This window comes from Schistocerca cancellata, chromosome 5 (genome assembly GCF_023864275.1).
Source record: "Schistocerca cancellata isolate TAMUIC-IGC-003103 chromosome 5, iqSchCanc2.1, whole genome shotgun sequence".
Lineage (NCBI taxonomy): Eukaryota > Metazoa > Arthropoda > Insecta > Orthoptera > Acrididae > Schistocerca > Schistocerca cancellata.
Genome location: NC_064630.1, coordinates 719,831,827 through 719,855,584, shown reverse-complemented (window position 1 = coordinate 719,855,584; position 23,758 = coordinate 719,831,827). Strand labels below are relative to the sequence as shown.

At 45.3% G+C, this 23,758-nt stretch overlaps 1 protein-coding gene across 1 annotated transcript in view; it reads right to left on the bottom strand.

The window, feature by feature from the left end:
- LOC126187682 (uncharacterized) overlaps positions 1 to 23,758 on the bottom strand; it is a 71,801-nt gene that overhangs the window by 40,731 nt on the left and 7,312 nt on the right. Inside the window, exon 2 of the mRNA XM_049928917.1 lies at positions 6,416 to 6,687. Coding sequence (XP_049784874.1) covers positions 6,416 to 6,687 — 272 coding nt within the window. The remainder of the gene's footprint in view (positions 1 to 6,415; positions 6,688 to 23,758) is intronic.

The following is a 23,758-nucleotide window of genomic DNA, read 5'->3' as shown; positions in this document are numbered from 1 at the left end:
AGATACTTCTGTTGCAACGTTTTGAAGCGCGCCAATTTTATTCTTTAAACTTGAACCAGTCTGTTCAAACTAAATGGATAAAGCCGGAACGAAACTTTTTTATCTAATAATTTTTATCCGTTTTTTTAAGATACGACGGTTTAAAGTCGAACTAAATGTAGAGCGTAAAATTCGTTCTTAGATTATCTGAATGCGCGCAAATCCAGTAAATGAAAAATGCATTCTTACGATAAAACTGAAAATTCGCTTTCAAAAATCTAGTGTCATTACAATTTTATGTGCAAAAAACACGTTTTTTGTGGATTTTATTTTACGCGCTACTGGGGCACTTTTTCAGATACGTGCGAATCGGTTCAAATTTCGTGACAAGGAAGATATACAGATGTTTTTGTGAAAGCTTTATGAGCAACACGGATTTAAAGACAATAACAAGCCTATACCAGATCAGTCGTCGCCCGAGTCAACAAAAAACCTACATCTGTTGGCAAGAGACGGCGGTCTGACGTCAAAATTATGGTAGAGTAAAACTTGGGAACCAGAATAAAAAATGCTCCTACCATAACAGAAAAAGGCGAATACGACCTGGGCAGAGTTAGGGATGTGAAGAGGGGAACCGGCTTTTCGGTTTATTTGGCAGCTTCAAACATATTTAAATCAAAACGTCCTGAAATACTCTCACTTTTTTACGAGTTAATCCTACTTTCTCAGCGCAGTAAACTCTCTTAGCTGCAAGGTGTTAGTACACCTGCATCTTGCAACTTACAGGCTAAAGTCCCTGATCCTGTGTTCAAAATCCAGAGGATTTACGAGCTACAGTAAACAATAAATGTCGGGTGACTAGGTCCTCCCGTCGGGTAGACCGTTCGCCGGGTACAAGTCTTTCGATTTGACGCCACTTCGGCGACTTGTGCGTCGATGGGGATGAAATGACACAACACCCAGTCCCTGAGCGGAGAAAATCTCCGACCCAGCCGGGAATCGAACCCGGGCTCTTAGGATTGACATTCCTTTTTTTTTTTAACTGATTTTAATATATTCGTAATTTGGATTTACTGTATACATCAACAAAAATAAATATAGCTAGCGCCGCATTGTGATCTGAGTAAACAAAACAATATCTCGGCACGTTCCTACGCCGAGGTAATATGCATGGGGAAAACGAAAAAAAAGTGCAGCGTACATGATGCAGAAGGGAGTGTCGCTACTCTCCTTACGCTTGATCATCCTGGTACGTCTTCACGTATGTCGTATGTTATTCCACCGAGAATCGGACTTAGTCTTGTCAGCTCAGTGGGTGTCTTCTTCTACCTGTTGATAATCCAGCTGCATGGAGGGTCGCGTAGGGCACTCCCTAAGTAATTAGAAAAATACTGTCCGTATTGTGGGTTTCGTACGATCTTGCAATGACGTTCTTGGAGGTAGTTCCAAAAGTCGAATAAATCTTTAGGTCCATCGTGAAATAAGTAGTGTACAGCATGCCTACTGATCCACATGACTTCGTTGGTTTTGGTGCGCGGGAAATACTGTTTATCTGGAAATAGTAGAAACCGAGGTGTAATGTGTTCCGGAGTCACTCGTAGAAAATACGGCAAAATTTGCCGCACCAAGCGCCATACGTCTTCTGCCGCGCCACATGTGAGACGGTGTTCGTCCGTGTCTGGCATTCCACAGTCTACACAAAGAGGTGATTTCCCCATATTTATCTTGTGGAGGCATGATCGGGTGATCCGTTTACCGTTGACTGTGATGTACCATGTGGATCGGACGTCTGTATCCAGTGCAACCGCGTGTATCGTCCGCCACACCACCTTCCAATTAACCTGAGGGCTTTTGGTCTCCACGATATTTGGTGGCGCCTCTGCTGTAGGATACGATATATATCCCGCACTGACGCCAGTTTCGTCGGTGGTACTGCGATACGGACATAGCTGTGTTCAATGTAAAAGTTCCCGAGGTAGTAGAAAAGTGAGGGTATGTCTTGCGTCGTCAGTGGGGGCACAAGGGAGAGTGGAGCTAAGGACTCCAGCAGCAAACCTGTCAAACTTTCCGGGTGGTGGCGCCACAGCTTGATTGCCCAACGCTGCCCCTTATTGTGACTGCGCGGTCTAATATCAATAACGCGAAATGACTGACACCATTTACGTACCAAACAATAGAACACACTACTTTCAAAGATGATCTACGGTGGTGTGGAACCTCAGTGGAAATAAACTTACGTGATCACAGCTGTTAAGCTTTTATAGCCCTAATAAGCCGAAGCAATTTGCAATATCACCGTATGTACTGTATCCGGTGCGTCGAAGTGATGGTTCTCGTACTCGTCTGCGACGATGGAAGAACTCCAGTGGCAAATCAACTCTTTCAAACACTAGGACGGCAGGAGGCAGTCCTCTGACTAATATACTCTAATACTGTCTTCTCCTCTCCGAGAAACGCGAACACCCAGCCACAAGGACGGAGCTCAGATAACGTCTCAACGTAAGTATAGACAGATGGACCAACAAAGCTGATATCGAGCGACTGTCACACATGGGCGCTCACCACGGAAGACCTCGTCTCTTCACTGCTGGCCTCCCAGGAAAGCTCGGCTCCCCACCCTCGTAATTCCGAAAACGAATCATATTCCCGAAACCACGGAATATTCTCATTCTCTTCCGAATGCCGATCAACCATATTTTAGTCTTTTGTCATCCAGCGCGGAAAGTTTCCGAGGAAAAACCTATACTCGTACAATGGTACGCTTCTGAGCAAAAATCCTTGGAAATAACGCATCCTGCATGGTTTCCGAGGTGCCGCTTCTTCGTTCCTCTCACCTGCATCCAAGATTTTCATAGTTTCCGAAGTATAATCCTTCCGGTTCAGCTATAAAACCAGCCGTTTGCTACTCTATTGTGCTCCAGCACTTACGTGCTACGACGTCCGTGTTGCTAGTTCCTGTGATAAACCAGGACCAACACACCTGTGTGGGCCTTCCACCCAGGATCTGAGTTCCGCCCGCCGTTTCATTTCCAATGTCTTTCCAACCTCTACTAGTATAATAGTAAGACACGCCGTCACCTTTCATGCAATAAGCGTTAACAATTACTTACAAGACGTACGCAACAATGTCAGTCTGTCCAGGGAAGCAGTCGAACATTTTCTGTATCCAGAGAGATCCATACAGGACCTGCAACATGCGGTCGTGCATTATCCTGCTGAAATGTAGGGTTTCGCAGGGATCGAATGAAGAGCCACGGGTCGTAACACATCTGAAATGTAACGTCCACTGTTCAAAGTGCTGTCAATGCGAAGAAGAAGTGACCGAGACGTGTAACCAATGGCGCCCCGTACCATCACGCCGGGTGATACACCAGTTTGGCGATGACGAATACACGCTTCCAATGTGTGTTCGCCGCGATGTCGCCAAACACGGATGCGACCATCATGATGCTGTAAACAGAACCTGGATTCATCCGAAAAAGTGACGTTTTGCCATTCGTGCACCCAATTTCGTCGTTGAGTACACCATTCCAAGCGCTCCCGTCTGTTCTGCAGCGTCAACGGTAACCGCTGCCATGGTCTCCTAGCTGACATTCCATGCTGCTGCAGACGTCTTTGAACTGTTCCTGCAGATGGTTGTTGTCTTGCAAACGTCCCCATATGTTGACTCAGGGATCGAGACGTGGCTCCACGATCCGTTACAGCCATGCGGATAAGATGCCTGTCATCTCGACTGCTAGTGATACGAGGCCGTTGGGATCCAGCACGGCGTTCCGTATTACCCTCCTGAAACCGCCGATTCCCTATTCAGTTAACAGTCATTGGATCTCGACCAACGCGAGCAGCAATGTAGCGATACGATAAGCCGCAATCGCGATAGGCTACAATCCGACCTTTATCAAAGTCGGAAACGTGGTGGTACGCATTTCTCCTCCTTACACAAGGCATCACAACAACGTTTCTCCAGCAACTCCGGTCAACTGCTGTTTGTGTATGAGAAATCAGTTGGAAACTTTCCTCATGACAGCACGTTATAGGTGTCGCCACCGGCGCCAGCCTTGTGTGAATGCTCTGAAAAGCTAATCATTCGCATATCACAGTATCTTCTTCCTGTCGGTTAAATTTCGCGTCTTTAGCACGTCATCTTCGTGGTGTAGCAACTTTAATGGCCAGTAGTGTAGTTTCCGATGTATAATCCTTCCGGTTCAGCTATAAAACCGGCCGGACGATTCTCTATTGTGCTCCAGCGCTTAGGTGCTACAACGTCCGTCTTGCTACTTCCTGTGTTTAAGCAGGACCAACACACCTGTGTGGGCCTTCCACACAGGGTCTGAGTTCCGCCCGCCGTTTCATTTCCACTGTCTTTCCAACCTCTACTAGTCTAATAGTAAAGACACACCGTCACCTTTCATGCAATAAGTGTTAACAATTACTTACAAGGTGTACGTGACAATGTCAGTCTCCTTTATATATTCATATATACAATGTGCAATCTATCACATGATACCTAATGGTGTTTGTAGGTCACGCAAAGTATGTGGATGGGTGCTTGTAAGGTGCGAAATTATAGCCACCTTCCAAAGGGATAGAATTGGATTTGAACGCAGACCATTCTCTTCTCAATGTACGAGGGGATTTCGAAATGTAAAGGTACAATGTCTCACAGTCCTTAAATAGAACATTTATTTAGAAAACGTCAGTTACATCTTATTAACTGGATTATTTGTTATTTTTCTACATAATCACCCCCGTTATCCAAACATTTGTTAAGCCGGTGCACAAGCTTTTGCATCGCACAGTCATAGAAGGTTGCCGCCTGTTATCGGAACCATATCTCTATTTCATCTTTGATCTCTTCATCGTCGTGGAATGATTTTCCAACGAGATGTGGCTTCAGGTAAGGGAAGACATGGAAGTCGATGGGCGCAAGGTCCGGGCTCTATGGTGGATGGTCCAACAGAAGAATGCCTTGTCTGTCACAAGAAACAGAAGCCATGATTTTCTTCGCTGAAATCGAAGTTTTGCATTTCTTGGCTTTTAGTGAATTCGAATGGCGCAGTTGTATTGATTGTTTCTTGGATTCAGGTGTATGGTGATAAACCCACGTCTCTTCACCTGTCACAATGTGATCAAGGAACTCATCACCTGCTTCAGCATAGCGTGTGAGGAAGTCCTGTGCAAAGTCCATCCTTTTCTTTTTGTGTTCTTCCGTTAACAGTTTTGGAACCCAACGCGCACACAATTTCCTGTCAGTCACAATGTCATAAAGAGTTGTCATTCACACGTCCGATATGACCTGATGCAGTTCTTTCAGTGTGAGACGTCTGTTCGCACGAATTGCTTCCTCTGTTCTCCGAAGAAGGGCATCAGAGATCACAGATGGCCGACCTGTTCTTTGTTCGTCGTGAACATCGGTCCTACCTTCTGAGAAATAAGGACACCATTACGTTACATTTACAATGAAATGAACACCCTTAGCTGCTTACAGGCGTTGACATACGTCAACGGGGACAGATGAAAAGGTGTGCCCCTACCGGGACTCGAACCCGGGATCACCTGCTTACATGGCAGACGCTCTATCCATCTGCGCCACCGAGGACACAGAGGATAGCGCGACTGCAGGGATTTATCTCTGCCACGCCTCCCGCGAAAGCCACATTCTCAACGTATTGTCCCGCACTACATTCGTAGTGCCCCTGCCCATTATACTCATTACTCGCAGTGCGTTGCCGATTCCCGTAAGAGTTTGGGCACTGTTTGTGCATTCGCACAGAAGAAGAAGATGGTCAAGTGGCAAGTGAGCCTGAACTATATATATACTAAGATGGTATCTGTTCTTACGGACATGTCCGAAAGAACAGATACCATCTTAGTATATATATCGTTACATTTAGCCGATTCATAATGTTCGCGTAAACAGAAACAATTTCTTTGTGAATATTCGCTGGTCGCTGACCTTTTGCATGAAGGAAACTTATGACGGAGCGCACTTCGCATTTGGCGGGATTCTGAATCGGCGCAGCCATTTTATACACGACCTACACCAACCAGAAGCAACGTTCAACTGCCGAACGACCGCGAGGAGAGAGCTAACGGTTCAAGGTTAACACCAGTGTTGCCAACTTGCTCGCCAAAACTTTTGTGTTCCTCTGGCGTACGGTGTATCTTTACTTTCCGAAATACTCTCGTATCACCGTGACTACATAACCACGACACGAGGGTCATTAATGTTGCTCGATATTGCATTTATTAAATTTGGACCGCTTAGTGTTTCTATTTTGCTTCTTTTTCCACAGTCCAGTACACCCTCTTCCTGTTTTCATGCTCGGTCTGTGTTCGGCTTTTGATGGGCTGTCCGAGCACCACTAAACCTGAGGGGGGGGGGGGGGGGGGGTGCGATGGGCAGTCTCCCTTGTCAGTGGGAGCGGGTACTCACGGTGACGGAAGCGAAGGGCCCCTTGCCGGCGGGCGGCTGCCGGTGGTAGTCGAAGACGGGCAGCCTGGCGCCCGCCCTGTCTGTGGCCCACGGCGCCGCTGCCGCCGCCGGCGCCGACGGCGGCTCCCCGGCCAGCAGCGCGTACGGCCGGAACCTCTGCGGCGGCTGCGCCGGGGGCGGCGAGGGCGCCACGGCGACGCGCGGGCCCGACCGCAGCCGCTCCATCTGCTGCTTCCAGCGCCCGAACTCGTCCTCCGGGGCCGACTTGTTCACTGCCGGCACGCCACACCCGCCGTGTCCGTGGTAAGCATAGACTTTCTAAATAAAAACTAGACCGCGCATTGCCGCTATAGTTCAATTCTTTTATCTTGGCGGCCCGCGCATGCCCGGCCAGATGCGGGAGATTGCTGCGTTGCGAGTTGCACACGACGCACGCGCCAATAAAAGCAGCGCCATAGTATAGCATAGTTCGGAAGCTTACGTTTAGGCGGGAGCGCGCAGTTCATGAAGTAAAGCCACCACGGCCGCATTAACCCTTTCGCTGCTACAAAGACGTGCTCCCTGCATTCCGCGCTGTGCGCGATTTTGTCACGGCACTGCTCGCCTGTGCAGACACATCGTGTTCCGACTGCTTTGACACTCTTATCATTCGATTCCACAAAAACTATTTGGCCCAAAAATTAGATTTTTACACGTCTTCTCGACTGATACCTTCCCCCCATAAATGACTTAATTTTGTTTCGATGTTCAATGCAGTTATTATGCAGCACTAAATATAGTAAACCATTGCACGAAATTTTGAAGAGTTTGCAGAGGTAAAAGTCCATAGAGTATACTTTCCGTATGGTCGATTTTAGTTGCCACAATGTTGAGAATGAAATGTGGACAAGATACCTAAATTTTATATAAAATTACTTCATGTAATGCTGCATAATAACTGCGTTCAACATCGAAACAAAATTAAGTCATTTATGGGGGGAAGGTATCAGTCAAGAAGACGTGTAAAAATCAAATTTTTGGGCCAAATAGTTTTTGTGAAATCGAATGAAAAGTGTGTCAAAGCAGTGGGAACACCATGTGTCTGCACAGGCGAGCAGTGCAGTGATGACAAAATCGCGCACAGCGCGGAATGCGGGGAGCACGTGTGTGCAGCAGCGAAAGGGTTAATGAAGAGACAAAGCACTAGAAATTTCAAAAAAATTGCATTCAAACGAATATAATTCGTGAAGTAAGGCACTTCGATATTGTTTTTAAATAATGAAAATATTAAGCAGCGCACAAGGTTTGAACTCATAACATTTCGCATAGAAGCTGAACACCTTAACTGTTACGCTAACGCAGCTCGTCTCATTACAGAACGCCATGAGGAGTGTAAAAGTTCACGCAAAATACTGACAAACACTGTTGGTATGACTATGAATTACTCACGCCTCGTCGAAGTACAATAGGAAATGAACAATTACGGCTGTTCTTTATTGCGAAAAAGCGGTTCGTGAGATTGATACAAACACCTTTCCTTGCTATCGTCTGAATTAGGAGTCTTATTGCTTGTTTGGTTTAATTAATTAATAAAATATGAAGCAACTGGTATAAACAATGCTTTTTCCAAACTTTCTATAAAAGAAAGTCTGTTATCAAGACATTGCTTTTGTTCTATTGCTTTATTTATGACTGAGCGTTTCTAAAACTGAAGTCACTCGTCCATGCTATGCACTGCAGTCGAGATCTGGCAACGTCGTTCTCTGTTCATTGGCTGACTGTGTTTTGTGACGTCAGATGCGCAGAACGAACCTAAACTCGGTCGCCAACATAAATGACGCGCACTTTAGTGTCGCGTCTCCACATTGAACGTGATAGAAGCCGCCATTTGCAGGGGAACAGTGCGTAAACAGGGTTCGTTCGTGTGCTGCTTTTAATTGTAACAGTAAGAATGGAAGCAGAGACGAAGACGGAAACAATGTTACATTTCACAGGTTAGTCATTTCTGGCTGTTTGTTACTTTCTATTACTTGTATATAGTATTTTCATGGAGAAATAATAGATCATGAGCGTTTGTTTTTGTTTAGATTTCCCCTTACAAATGATTTTCTAAATCGGAAATGGATTGTTGCTACTCGGAGAGAGAACTTCCAACCGACAGCAAATCATTTGCTGTGCTCTCTTCATTTTGAAGAGAATTGTTACATGGAAAATTATGTTAATAGACATCAACTGAAGGACGATGCTATACCGAGAGTATTTGGATTTCCAACTCATTTGCAAAAGGTATAGTGTTTACAAAGCCAATGCTAAATGTAGGTGACAGCAGATTGTTCTATAGCCTAACCTGATGTCTATATTTACACCTTATACTGTATCTAATAAACTTTCTGCTACAAAAATTGCAAGTTACATAAGGAAAAAGTTGCAGTGTTAGATTACAGACGAAGGTACTTTGTTGCATGTCAAGTACTTATATTGTATTTGCATATAAATTACTGAAAATACTACCAGGGTTAATGTACTAAGTTGAACTGAATGAAGAACTAGGCACGTAATAGGTATTTAGATTTTTTATCAGATATATATTAAGTATGAATCAGAGGTAGGTTGAATAATTGCGTGTAGATACTTAACATGTGTGATTATACTTCGTAAATGGTCAAATATTTGATCAAGTGTTGCAAACTCAACCACTTTCAGAGGTGTTATCAGTGTTAAAAACTAATTTGAGAATGAAATTCCTACGGTATTTAAAGTGATATGGGTTATTACAATTAATCATACCAAAATTCGAGTGTAGACAATACTGTGCTAAACAAAAGTAACCGTGCAAAATGTACACAGTAGTCGGCAAAAAGCAAACAGGACCTGACAGGAAAATTATGTGAATTAAATAATAATCGTACTGTCTGCTACTTTAAAAGTTTCATGTAATTATCTAATGCAAATAGCTCGATGTAAACTCTGTCCACCTTGTCAGGAGAGACCCTTACATTCTATGCAGACGTATTTCGGAAATTACGAAACTTCATTCATTTAAATATACAGGGTTATTACAAATGATTGAAGCGATTTCACAGCTCTACAATAACTTTATTATTTGAGATATTTTCACAATGCTTTGCACACACATACAAAAACTCAAAAAAAAATTTTAGGCATTCACAAATGTTCGATATGTGCTCCTTTAGTGATTCGGCAGACATCAAGCCGATAATCAAGTTCCTCCCACACTCGGCGCAGCATGTCGCCATCAATGAGTTCGAAAGCATCGTTGATGCGAGCTCGCAGTTCTGGCACGTTTCTTGGTAGAGGAGGTTTAAACACTGAATCTTTCACATAACCCCACAGAAAGAAATCGCATGGGGTTAAGTCGGGAGAGCGTGGAGGCCATGACATGAATTGCTGGTCATGATCTCCACCACGACCGATCCATCGGTTTTCCAATCTCCTGTTTAAGAAATGCCGAACATCATGATGGAAGTGCGGTGGAGCACCATCCTGTTGAAAGATGAAGTCGGCGCTGTCGGTCTCCAGTTGTGGCATGAGCCAATTTTCCAGCATGTCCAGATACACGTGTCCTGTAAGGTTTTTTTTTCGCAGAAGAAAAAGGGGCCGTAAACTTTAAACCGTGAGATTGCACAAAACACGTTAACTTTTGGTGAATTGCGAATTTGCTGCACGAATGCGTGAGGATTCTCTACCGCCCAGATTCGCACATTGTGTCTGTTCACTTCACCATTAAGAAAAAATGTTGCTTCATCACTGAAAACAAGTTTCGCACTGAACGCATCCTCTTCCATGAGCTGTTGCAACCGCGCCGAAAATTCAAAGCGTTTGACTTTGTCATCGGGTGTCAGGCCTTGTAGCAATTGTAAACGGTAAGGCTTCTGCTTTAGCCTTTTCCGTAAGATTTTCCAAACCGTCGGCTGTGGTACGTTTAGCTCCCTGCTCGCTTTATTCGTCGACTTCCGCGGGCTACGCGTGAAACTTGCCCGCACGCGTTCAACCGTTTCTTCGCTCACTGCAGGCCGACCCGTTGATTTCCCCTTACAGAGGCATCCAGAAGCTTTAAACTGCGCATACCATCGCCGAATGGAGTTAGCAGTTGGTGGATCTTTGTTGAACTTCGTCCTGAAGTGTCGTTGCACTGTTATGACTGACTGATGTGAGACATACGCTTTGTCGGATCCTGTCGCCATTTTGTCCCACTGCGCTCTCGAGCGCTCTGGCGGCAGAAACCTGAAGTGCGGCTTCAGCCGAACAAAACTTTATGAGTTTTTCTACGTATCTATAGTGTGTCGTGACCATATGGCAATGAATGAATCTACAGTGAATTTATGAAATCGCTTCAATCATTTGTAATAGCCCTGTACTTTTAAAATAGACTCGAATACTCAGTATTTTTTTAAACAAACATGTATTTAATTTGTGCTTCAATTTGCTCTTGTCGCGTCTCATATACTTCAAATCACAACCCCAGTACTAGGATTGATCCCTGCAAATGGCGGCGATCAGCTGCTTCAATTGGGGGACAGTTGCCTCGCTTCTCCGCTACGGCGTGCTAGGGGCTTCTTGGAAAGGCGGCCGATCACTTACAGGCCTACATACAACTACTGACGGCACAAATGCGCAGTCCACAACTTTAAATTATACGGGCGTTTCGCAAATTGCGTGCACTTGTTGGGGACGTATTCCTCAGATGAAAGTAAGGGGTATACTCTACTCAGTCATAGTTATTATTATCGTATGGCGTAACAGGATAAAGGGTGTTCGTTTTAATACCTCGAAAACGAAGCGACGCGGGAAAAAAATGTTATTGTCGAAAAGTCAATATTAATAAAGGAGACTACAACTAGCGACCTCCTAACCACCTCTCCAGCTTTGTATTTTCAAATGGGAACCCGCTATTTCTACTGCATATTCAAATTCAAGGCGAAAGAATACATCCACATCTACATCTACATGGATACTCTGCAAATCACATTTAAGTGCCTGGCAGAGGGTTCATCGAACCACCTTCTATTCTCTATTATTCCAATCTCGTATAGCGCGCGGAAACAATGAACAACACCTATATCTTTCCGTACGGCCTCTGATTTTCCTTATTTTATCGTTCCGCCCTATGTAGGTCGGTGTCAACAAAATATTTTCGCATTCGGTGGAGAAAGTTGGTGATTGGAATTTCGTGAGAAGATTTCGTCGCAACGAAAAACGCCTTTCTTTTCATGATTTCCAGCCCAAATCGTGTATCATTTCTGTGACACCATCTCCCATATTTCGCGATAATACAAAACGTGCTGCCTTTCTTTGAACTTTTTCGATGTACTCCGTCAGTCCTATCTGGTAAGGATCCCACACCGCGCAGCAGTATTCTAAAAGAGGACGGACAAGCGTAGCGTAGGCAATCTCCTTGGTAAGTCTGTTACATTTTGTAAGTGTCCTGCCAATAAAACGCTCCCTTTGGTCAGCATTCCCCACAACGTAAGATTTACTCACACCATTGTTTTAATTTGTGGTAAATGGCGCTACAATCGCCAAATATCAGGTATGCCTGTTTTTGTGGTTAGGAACCGAAGCATACGATTCTACATTCTATTTAGAACGTAAATGTAAACCAGTGTGTTCCACCGGTTGATATTTATGTTCGAAATTTATTTTAGTGCTGCAAATCTGAGTACGGTTAGCCGTTTCAGTGTCTTATTAGAGACCACGTTTAGTGTGATGCTGGCATAACGACGTGGATGTAATAGTTTTTTTGTTCTCACCAGGATGACTGATATCGGCGAGTCCCCTTGTCTCTCACCATTGGGTTGCTTGATTTCAGGTAGTCCTCTTGTCTCTGACCATTTTGGTGCTTGAGTTCGGTGAGTATCCGTGGCAGGTGCGCCTGTCCCTATCACTTAGTGAACATTTTACCCGCTTACAGCGGTTGTGGTTTGTATTCTGCCGGCAGCATCGTAGCGGCTAGTGCGGGTATTACGGCGGTTGTGTGCAAACAAACACCGATATAAGTCACCCGAATGGCGGAGTTCGAGTGCGGCTGCCGAAATCAAGCATTTTGAAGCTCCGGAGACTCACCACAATAAAGACCGTTAGCAACATGAAATTACGTACCATATACACTACTGGCCATTAAAATTGCTACACCACGAAGATGACGCGCTACAGACGCTAAATTTAACCGACAGGAAGAAGATGCTGTGATATGCAAATGATTAGCTTTTCAGAGCATTCACACAAGGTTGGCGCAGGTGGCGACACCTACAACATGCTAATATGCGGAACGTCTCCAACCGATTACTCATACACAAACAGCAGTTGACCGGCGTTGCCTGGTGAAACGTTGTTGTGATGCCTCGTGTAAGTAGCAGAAATGCGTACCATCACGTTTCCGACTTTGATAAAGGTCGGATTGTAGCCCACCGAGATTGCGGTTTATCGTATCGCGACATTGCTGCTCGCGTTGGTCGAGATCCAATGACTGTTAGCAGAATATGGAATCGATGGGTTCAGGAGGGTAATTCGGAACGCCGTGCTGGATCCCAACGGTCTCGTATCACTAGCAGTCGAGATGACAGGCATCTTATCCGCATGGCTCTAACGGATCGTGCAGCCACGTCTCGACCCCTGAGTCAACAGATGGCGACGCTTACAAGACAACAACCATCTGCATGAACAGGTCGACGACGTTTGCAGCAGCATGAACTATCAGCTCGGAGACCGTGGCTGCGGTTACCCTTGACGCTGCATCAGAGACAGGAGCGCCTGCGATGGTGTACTCAACGACGAACCTTGGTGCACGAATGGCAAAACGTCATTTTTTCGGATGAATCCAGGTTCTGTTTACAGCATCATGATGGTCGGATCCGTGTTTGGCGACATCGCGGTGAACGCACATTGTAAGCTTGTATTCGTTACCGCTGTGCTGGCGTATCACCGGGCGTGATGGTATGGGGTGCCATTGGTTACACTTCTCGGTCATTCGATCCCTGCAAAACCCTACATTTTAGCAGGATAATGCACGACCGCATGTTGCAGGTCCTGTGCGGGACTTTCTGGATACAGAAAGTTTTCGACTGCTGCCCGGGCCAGCACATTCTCCAGATCTCTCACCAATTGAAAACGTCTGGTCAATGGTGGCCGAGCAACTGGCTCATCACAATACGCCAGTCACTATTCTGGATGAACTGTGGTATCGTGTTGAAGCTGTATGGGCAGCTGTACTGGTGCACGCCATCCAAGCTCTGTTTCACTCAATGCCCAGGCGCATCAATGCCGTTATTACAGCCAGAGACGGTTATTATGGGTACTGATTTCTCAGGATCTATGCACCCAAACTGCTTGAAAATGTAATGACATGTGATTTCTAGTTTAATATATTTGTCCAATGAATACCCGTTTATCATCTGCATTTCTTCTTGGTGTAGCAATTTTAATGGCCAGTAGTGTAAGTAGCTTATTTGCCAGAAATGTCAGTGTGTAGCCATTTTGTGTATATTGTAGAACCACATTTAAAACTCTGAAGTAACGTTTGTACATAGACAGCAACCGTTAGAGCACAAGGGATTACATTTACATCGTGAATCAAATGTAGGATCCAATTCGTCGGCTCTTAATTGCGGATCAGACACACGTGATGTTTGTTGATTACAGCGCCATCTACCACGAATGGGAAACACTGGGTTGAGAAAACCGTACCCATTATCTTGGCGTAGAATCCGAATATGCAATAAAAATGAGAGGGGTTCCCTTTTGAAAACGCAAAGCTGACCCTGCCCACCCACGCAGGAGGGGTGTTACGAAGGTGGGCAGTTGTTGCTCAGCTGTCTCCTTCACCAATATTAACTTTCCATCTAGAACACTTTTTTTCGTACGGTGCGTCATTTTCGACATATTCCGTTGTCTCGAGTTAAATCGAACACCCTGTATATAATGAGTGCGACAAAACGTCTTGTAACTTAAAATTAAAATAAAAACAGATGTATCAAAATAAAGAAGCCGTATTATTTTGAATAACGTCTGTGGAGTGGGCAGTTTTCTTTACACGTGTTGCCATAGTGATAGGTTGTACAAGCAATAGTTAGTTTCATATTCCATGGATGGTTTGTGCGATTAATCGTAATCATATTTAAGCAAAACAGGGATTGAATAGCACATAGGATACATGAAGTTGATATTCAGCTGGTGCCAACTGTAATCTGCAACGAATTCTAACTATGTTGTGTACGGGTGAAGAACGCGTGCAGGCTGTGGAATCATTTCTGATAAAAGCTGTCGCTACTCAGCATGCTTTCCATAGACAGGTCCACATTAGCACGTCGGATAATCGTTAGCTTATCGTTATCAAACTTTACAGCAAGTTGTGAGTCGGTAAAAAAGATGAGGAATGCTACGGATGTTCGAGCCCCAGAAATCATTAATGTTAATTTCGGCAGTCTCCAAACAGGTCTGCTCGAGAACATGCTCGAGGTCTTCTGTTACATAATCTGCGTGTCCGCCGAATTTTGCAACAGGATTTGCAATTTCATCCGTATAAGATGGTCGTTGTTCAACAATTATTTGAAAGTGATTTACGTCAGTCGTGCGAGGTCATGCGCAAACATCCTTGATAACGTGTCTGAAGATGATATGGCGCTTTGCAGTGAATAGCACATTTCCGATTACCGGGGTGCGTTAATCTTCAAAATCCCGACACTGGAGTGGACAGGACCCTTGTGGACTTCATGAAAATCCACTACATGACAAGTGTATGAGATGGTTCGCGGTCGGAAGAGTCAGGATAAATGGTCTTTACTTTTTTAGAGGATGGTGCTATTGTGACAGTAAACATTCAACGATACATTCACATTACCAACACTTCTTTGCACTGAAACTCAATGCGCTGCAATTCTACAGGTAAGGCAGGACATGCCACCGCTCACACAGGTCGCATTTCTCTCCGACTGCAGGGGCAGATGTTTGCCTGACTCTTAATTCCTGCGTCTGGCAGCATCCCCTGGCCACCACGATCACCGGACCTCACTAACTGCGATTTTCTTCAGTGAGGACATTTTCTGCATCTACATCCATACTCCGCAAACCACCTGACGGTGTGTGGGGGAGGGTACCTTCAGTACCTCTATCGGTTCTCCCTTCTATTCCAGTCTCGTATTGTTCGTGGAAAGAAGGATTGTCGGTATGCCTCTGTGTGGGCTCTAATCTCTCTGATTTTATCCTCATGGTCTCTTCGCGAGATATACGTAGGAGGGAGCAATATACTGCTTGACTCTTCGGTGAAGGTATGTTCTCGAAACTTTGACAAAAGCCCATACCGAGCTACTGAGCGTCTCTCCTGCAGAGTCTTCCACTGGAGTTTATCTATCATCTCCGTAACGCTTTCGCGATTACTAAATGATCCTGTAACGAAGCGCGCTGCTCTCCGTTGGATCTTCTCTATGTCTTGTATCAACCCTATCTGGTACGGATCCCACACTGCTGAGCAGTATTCAAGCAGTGGGCGAACAAGCGTACTGTAACCTACTTCCTTTGTTTACGGATTGCATTTCCTTAGGATTCTTCCAATGAATCTCAGTCTGGCATCTGATTTACCGACGATCAACATTATATGATCATTCCATTTTAAATCACTCCTAATGCGTACTCCCAGATAATTTATGGTATTAACTGCTTCCAGTTGCTGACCCGCTATTTTGTAGCTAAATGGTAAAGGATCTATCTTTCTGTGTATTCGCAGCACATTACACTTGTCTACATTGAGATTCAATTGTCATTCTCTGCACCATGCGTCAATTCGCTGCAGATCCTCCTGCATTTCAGTACAATTTTCCATTGTTACAACCTCTCGATACCATCATCTGCAAAAAGCCTCAGTGAACTTCCACCAGGTCATTTATGTATATTGTCAATAGCAACGGTCCTCAAAATGGTTCAAATGGCTCTGAGCACTATGCGACTTAACTTCTGAGGTCCTCAGTCGCCTAGAACTTAGAACTAATTAAACCTAACTAACCTAAGAACATCACACACATCCATGCCCGAGGCAGGATTCGAACCTGCGACCCTTGCGGTCGCTCGGCTCCAGACTGTAGCGCCTAGAACCGCACGGCCACTTCGGCCGGCACAACGGTCCTATGACACTCCCCTGCGGCACACCTGAAATCACTCTTACTTCGGAAGACTTCTCTCCATTGAGAATACATGCTGCGTCCTGTTATCTAGGAACTCCTCAATCCAATCACACAATTGGTCTGATAGTCCATATGCTCGTACGTTGTTCATTAAACGACTGTGGGGAACTGTATCGAACGCCTTGCCTAAGTCAAGAAACACGGCATCTACCTGTGAACCCGTGTCTATGGCTGATATGTTAAATATCAGTCGAGGACCTCGCCACCCATAAAAAATGCAGTACCGGAGGAAACTGGTCTTATTCGTGAGGAAGTGGTCGTTAGAGTGACGCAGAATTTCCGATGCATTCAGCTATGCATCGATAGTGGAGGAAACCACGTGACTGACACGTTGTTTAAAAAATGAAGAATTTTCACTGTATGGATACGATCCACGTTAACACAGTTTCTTTATCCATCATTTTGATTTCCAGTTCCTTGTATTGGACGTGTTTGAAGTTAAAATTGTTGGATGTGAGGTCCACCAATTATGCAAAACACCGTTTTTCTCAGTACCCAAACATGTTTCGGCGCCACCTTGCCATCAACAGTGGGTTTTCGTTTTTACTTATTCTTTAGATTTGGTGTGCATGAATTTTCTGGATCACTTGTGTGTTAATTACTACAGGTAGCTTGTCATGTTTTCGTGTGGCAAGCACTTCCATTCTCCGCATCATGGTGAGGTGTTGTGGTGCACACGTAACTATAACAAGTATTTTCCACAAATTACGTAGTAAAACAGTTTTCACTTTTCACTTCACCAGAACACAGTACGGTATTTGTCGAAAATACGTGTGCATCACAACACTTCAGCATGATGCGGAGAATGGAAGTGCTTGCCACACGAAAACATGACAAGCTACATGTAGTGATTAACACACAAGTGATCCAGAAAATTCATGCACACCAAATGTAAAGAATAAATAAAAACGAAAACCCACTGATGATGGCAGAGTGATGCCGAAACATGTTTGGATACTGAGAAAAACGGTGTTTTGCATAACTGCCGGACCTCACGTCCAACAGTTTCTTAATTTTTATTTCTTTGTTATTATTTGTTTTTTATTCGAATTAAATTAGAGAGGATATTTCCGCACACCCTGTAAAAGGTACATACACAACGAATTTACAGGTTAATGTTTAAAATTTGACAACCAGGTCGCAGTACCCGGTGACACTGCAAGTTAAGTTCTTCAGAGCTCCTTTAAAAGCGTAGAGCGGGCAGCTCTTCACAACACGTCTTATTTACACGCATGTCCGAAAGAACAGACATATTGACGACCCGCAGCTGTACCAAATATTTCGAAATTTATTCGCTGCGTGTAAAATTCCTTGACATCAGCTGTATTAGCTGTAGATCTACTACCCAATAGTGTTGCCATATGGCACCAATTTCGTTACTTCACTGTGAGGTGGCACATCTACAGGATGTTTCAGATAGTGTATTCCTCGAAACTTTCAAAATAATGAGGGACAGGAATATTTATTCAGATAAGTTCACATACGAAACGTTACACTTTCTGCAAGGTTATAAACATATTTTGCTGAGCTATTTTTCAGAGAGTTACAGCGAAAAGATATAATTTCTTAAACAGAACTTTAACTTTTTCTGTCAAGTAGCTGCCGGCCGCTGTGGCCGAGCGGTTCTAGGCGCTTCACTTTGGAACCACGTGACCGCTACGGTCGCAGGTTCGAATCCTGCCTCGGGCATGGATGTGTGTGATGTCCTTAGGTTAGTTAGGTTTAAGTAGTTCTAAGTTCTAGGGGACTGATGACCTCAGAAGTTAAGTCCCATAGTGCTCAGAGCCATTTGAACCATGTTTTGCCTGCATTACACCACGATCTTCGTGTCAACTTATGAGATGGTGCTGAATTCACTTCTATGAGTCTTACATCTGTGTAGCGTATAGTACAGGGTCACGGGTTTCACCATTACGATCCGTCACTGACACGCCGGCACGATAGCTCAGCGTGTTCTGTCGGAGGGTTACTTGCCCTCTGTAATAAAAAAAAAACTGACTTAATCGATCAGCAACGAACTTCAACAGATGTCTTATGACGTACGCCCGGGGCAAATTCAACGAACAAGAGCGAACAAACTGAGATTAAAAAAAAAAAAAAAAAGAACCACAGGAACTAGGAATGGACGTGCATTTATTTCACTCCGGACGCATTATAAATTGTTCCGTTCTCTGGGGAATCCTCGTTTACAAATTACGGTGCAGTCATCCGTCATAATATGCATTAACGAGCCACAGAAATCCTAGGCGGTTACGTCCTATCGATCATCAACGATCGGTTCACACTTATTCGGAGATACACTGACAGGTGAGGTGTATCGAGATTTTATCGTTGACAATTTACGTGCTCTCCTTGGAAATTTCTGTCCAAACATTGGCGGCCGTATGTGGATCCAGCACTATGGTCACTCAGTCCATTCTGTGCGTGATGTCCAAGAACCGAACAACAGATTCCCTGGGAATTGGTCGGGGCGCAGTGGTCCTCAGGAATGGCCCGCGTGGTCGCCTGATTTATTTCCAGTACATTTCTTTTTGTAGGAATATCTAAAGAATCGTCTTTATATGACTGAATCCACAATCGCATATGACTTCAAACACAGCATTCAGTATTCCTGTCACTCCGTGATACCGGCGACGATACATCCCGTCCGCAGGTCGTTTAGATGGTGCCCGATCTTGGTTACTAAGTCGCAATCGCCTGCTACGTCGTCTGCAGTTGATCTAAGTTTATTCAGTTTCAGAGTCAACAAATGGCGCTACTGCTGGTCGTGATGAGTCGCTTCATGACGACGCAGTTGACGTCACACAAGACGCCGAAACCAAGGGCAGCGCAACCGCCTATACCGCCTGCGTATGTGCCGCCATTTAATGAGTTTGATGAGACGAGGGGAGACTCGAAAGAGTATGTCGCATAATTCAGTACGCACGTCGCAGCACATTACATGCTAGATACTGACAAATATACTTATTTCCTGGCGAACCGGGAGTGACTATTCATAGGCTTTGCGACAAACTATTGCAGGCGCTTGCAAAGTGCAGGATGGGGTTGATTTACGTAAACAACAAGGACAGACATAGCACCAGTGGGTGAATTGCAAGGCCTTACTACACGATGTAGATTCAAATGTGGCTATGGCAAATGCTACAGTGATGCAATGATTCATGATGCCATCACGCACCATGTAGCTGAATGATGATCTTTCAAACAGATTCTTAATGCCAGATCCTTCCTTGCAACAAGTTCTGCAGATTCTAGACTATCAGGATTCCTGCGAAAGCGCAGCAGACAGTTTTGAGGTAGCGCCTGTTTGTATGTATCCGCTCGGTCGGCCCGGTCGGCCACAGCCTCACGTAAACACATGTCGCGCCCCGCACAACGTATGAAGTCGTGCACTCGCTGTAATACGGCCCATGATCGCCGATTAGGCCTCTTTGTAGCAAACGGGGACATGTACAGTCTGTGTGCTTACAGAAAAATGAGGTACCTCTTCCTGCTACTTCCTCACGCAAGTCCAAGTCACAAATCGTGTTCAATGTGTTTTCGAAGCCCGACGGTGTTGTTAGTGCCAAACAGCAGTGTAACATCCGTTCAGGATAGGCCCCCAACTCATGTGGAGTGCTACGTGAAGGCAACAAACTTTTTGCGCCTCTAACTGTTGCTGGACAATCAGTCCGTTTGCAACTTGACACTCGAGCTTCATCTAAGCTGTTCGCATCGCGCCATACGCCTAAGGCGTATAACGGCCAAGACATTCCTGTCTTAGACACTTGTAGCCTTCCTGCCAATTTTCGAAATTTGACGAAGACAGTGACATTCACAGAGCTTTTCTCCCGAGACAGTGCTAGCATTTTTGTTCTAGATGTTTTTAATTTGTTGAGATTAAGCATTCTTGACAATGTACTTTCTGTTTATTCCTTTGATCTTCGGGACAGTGTTGCTAAGTTATGTACAGAATTTCAGGATTTGTTTTTTGGGGGTTTGGCCAAAGCCAATAATTTTGTTGCCCATGACACAATGGAGGACAATGCACAGCCACGTTTTGTTAGAACTCGACCTGTCCGCTATTCTCTCCGAGAACAGGTGGCTCAAGAACTTACTGCTTTGCAAGACAGTTGGGTGTTAGCGTCCATTAATCCCCGTCAGTGGGCGTCCGCTCTTGTTATTCTAAAGAAGCCATCCGGTAGACGGGATTTTCTCTGCCTCGTGATGACTGGGTGTTGTGTGATGTCCTTAAGTTAGTTAGGTTTAAGTAGTTGTAGGGGACTGATGACCATAGCTGTTAAGTCCCATAGTGCTCAGAGCCAAAGCCAGCCATCCGGTAGACTCCGGCTGTGCGCCGATATTAAGAAAACGGTGAGACCTCAAACAGTCATTGACAGTTATCCCATGCCGCGCCTAGGAGAACTGGTAGATGAATTGGGTGAAGGTCGTTGCTATTCCAAAATTGATTTACGCGAGGCTTACTTGCACATTCCTCTGGATGAACACTCCAACGAGTTTTTGTCACTAACACTCATCGGCATCTCTTCAAATTTTTGAGACTGCCGTTTGGCAGTGCTTCCAAACTCTCCATGTTTCTGCTCTTTCTGGAGCAGCTGACTGAAAGAGTTCCTTCTTGCTAGAATTATTTAGATGACATAGTCCTCTCAGGTCGCACACATGGAGAATACATTACCAATCTTCGCATTCCGTTTCAAGTGGTCTCAACAAATGTAACAGACAGATGTGTGTTTTTCAGTCTGAATTTGAGTGCTTGGGACATAGCATTAATAGTCAGAGGGTTCACCCATTGCAGTCACATTTGTTTCCCATCTGTGACCATCCACCCTCAAGCATTGTGCAGGATCTACACCGTGTTAGGGAAGCCCAGGTATTTCATCTGGTTTATTCATAACGCCGCTCAAATCGCGGCTCCCTTGCATCACTTGCGCAGGAAGAATGTTTCTTTTGTTTCATCGCAAGAGTGTGAGTCTGCTTGCCAGAAGTGAAGGATGCTCTGCTTAGTGGTCGACGCCTTGTTTATTTTGATCCAGCCAAACCTGCGGTCTTGGCTATGAATGTTTCCTCTTACGGCATAGATTCAGGTTTTTGTCATAAATTTGGTGCTGTTCACAGGCTGATTGCCTTTGCTTCGAAGTTGTTGAATAAAGCTCAATCTAATTATTCGCAAATTGAAAATGACGCTCTCGCCACTGTCTATGGCGTCACTAAATTTCATCAGTATCCTTTGGCGGAAAATTTTACATCGTCACTGACCATATACGCACAGCGCTGAAGCCGCAACGCTTGGCTCTTCTTTTCCAAATTGTTAACGTGGGGTTGCGTGTCGGACCACTTATAAGCATGACAACGCATGCTCTCTCTCGCCTCCGTGGTGGCCCTGATTCAACATTTGAAGAGTCCTCTGCTTCTTGTTGCTACACTGATGCACGAGGCACAGATTCTTTGCATAGCTTTCCGTTTAATCACCGACAGATTGCCCAGGCCATAGCAGCGGATCCTGATATGCAGATTCTATTGCATTACATTCGCACTGGTTGGGTGTGTTCAGTCATGATTTGCAGATTCTACAGCATTACATTCGCACTGGTTGGACGTGTTCAGTCAGACAGATTCATAGCTGTGGTTTGCCAACATTTTGTCAATTGGCACGACCTTGCAGTTCACCAAGGTGTCATTTTACATCGCACCGGTAATGACCAGTCACGTGTTGTCGTTTCCCAGTCCCTCCAGCCTAACGAGTTTCGTTTGCTGCACCAACTCCACTGGTGCGTCGTTCGCACCAAGCAGCTGGTGTGCAGTCTTTGCACTTGTAATGGCCTGGATGCACAAAATGAACATTTAACTTCTCAGTACCTAGCCTGTGCTGAATATCTGTCAGCCCCACCTCAGTACTTCTTCAATTGTCCAAATATTTAAACACCTTGACAATGTCTGCACTTGGATTTCGTGGGTCCTTACTGGAATATACGTTGGCTCATCGTCGTGGACGCTTTCAGCAAATTTCCATTCGCTGTTCCCATGCAGTCCATTAGAGCTCCTTCCACAATCTCGGTCTTGTCGTCGATCTTCTGCCTCGAGGAATTGCCTGAAGTGATAGTGACTGACTAGAGACCTCCATTTGTTGCCGCCGAGTTCGAACAGTTTTGCACTGTCTCTGGCATCAGCCACGTCACCAGTGCACCGTTCAACCTACAAGCCAACAGCTAAGCTGAAAGCTTTGTGGGCCGGCCGGGGTGGTCGAGCGGTTCTAGGCGCTACAGTCTGGAACCGCACGACCTCTATGGTCGCAGGTTCGAATCCTGCTTCGGACATGGATGTGTGTGATGTCCTTAGGTTAGTTAGGTTTAAGTAGTTCTAAGTTCTAGGGGCTGATGACCTCAGATGTTAAGTCCCATAGTGCTCAGAGCCATTTGAACAATTTTTTTGAAAGCTTTGTACGAACGTTTAAGGAACTGAGGGACAAACTTCGAGCGTCTCAAGTATGGGATCAAGCTCTGTTGCTCTTCTTGTCTTCCTACTGCTTCCAGCAATGCAAAGGACCATCACCAGGGAGCTGTTACTTTTACGGCGCCAGAGCGCCTTGCTTCAGTTGCTGCACCTACCTTTGCGGGCAGCGCCCAGTCCGCCCCGACAGGCAATGTATCACCCTAACGAATCGGTCCTTCACAGATTGTGTGACGGACAAGGGCGCTGGGAGCAAGGCACCACTCTACGTATTCTTGGAAATTCTATGTTTCTTCTGCTGGCAAAGAGAGGATTGCTGAGACATCACAAGAATCAAATTCGTCTATGTGAACTGAATGATCCTGTTGGTTTTGTGCATTCAGGTTCCATGCCTACCTGGACACCACGGCCCTCACTGCCTTCAGCTCCCACAGGCCCTGCGCCGATGGAATTCGACGCCCTGTCATGATCGTCGCCGTCTTGACAGCCATCGTCGCCTGGGGATGGACCACTCTTCCCTGCGGCTGTCCCACGTGCCGCATTCGACCACCCCGCAGTTGTCTCCGTTTTCGTTTGCTGCTCTGCCTCTGGATGTTGATGCGCGCCCTCTGCCCAATTTTTCTGCTGGTGTTCCCAGGTGGGATCAGGTCGTTTGCCCGGGAGCAGCCGGGAACTCAGTACCGACCCCAGTTTGCCTCCGGTCTCCTGATTGCCACTTGCATCC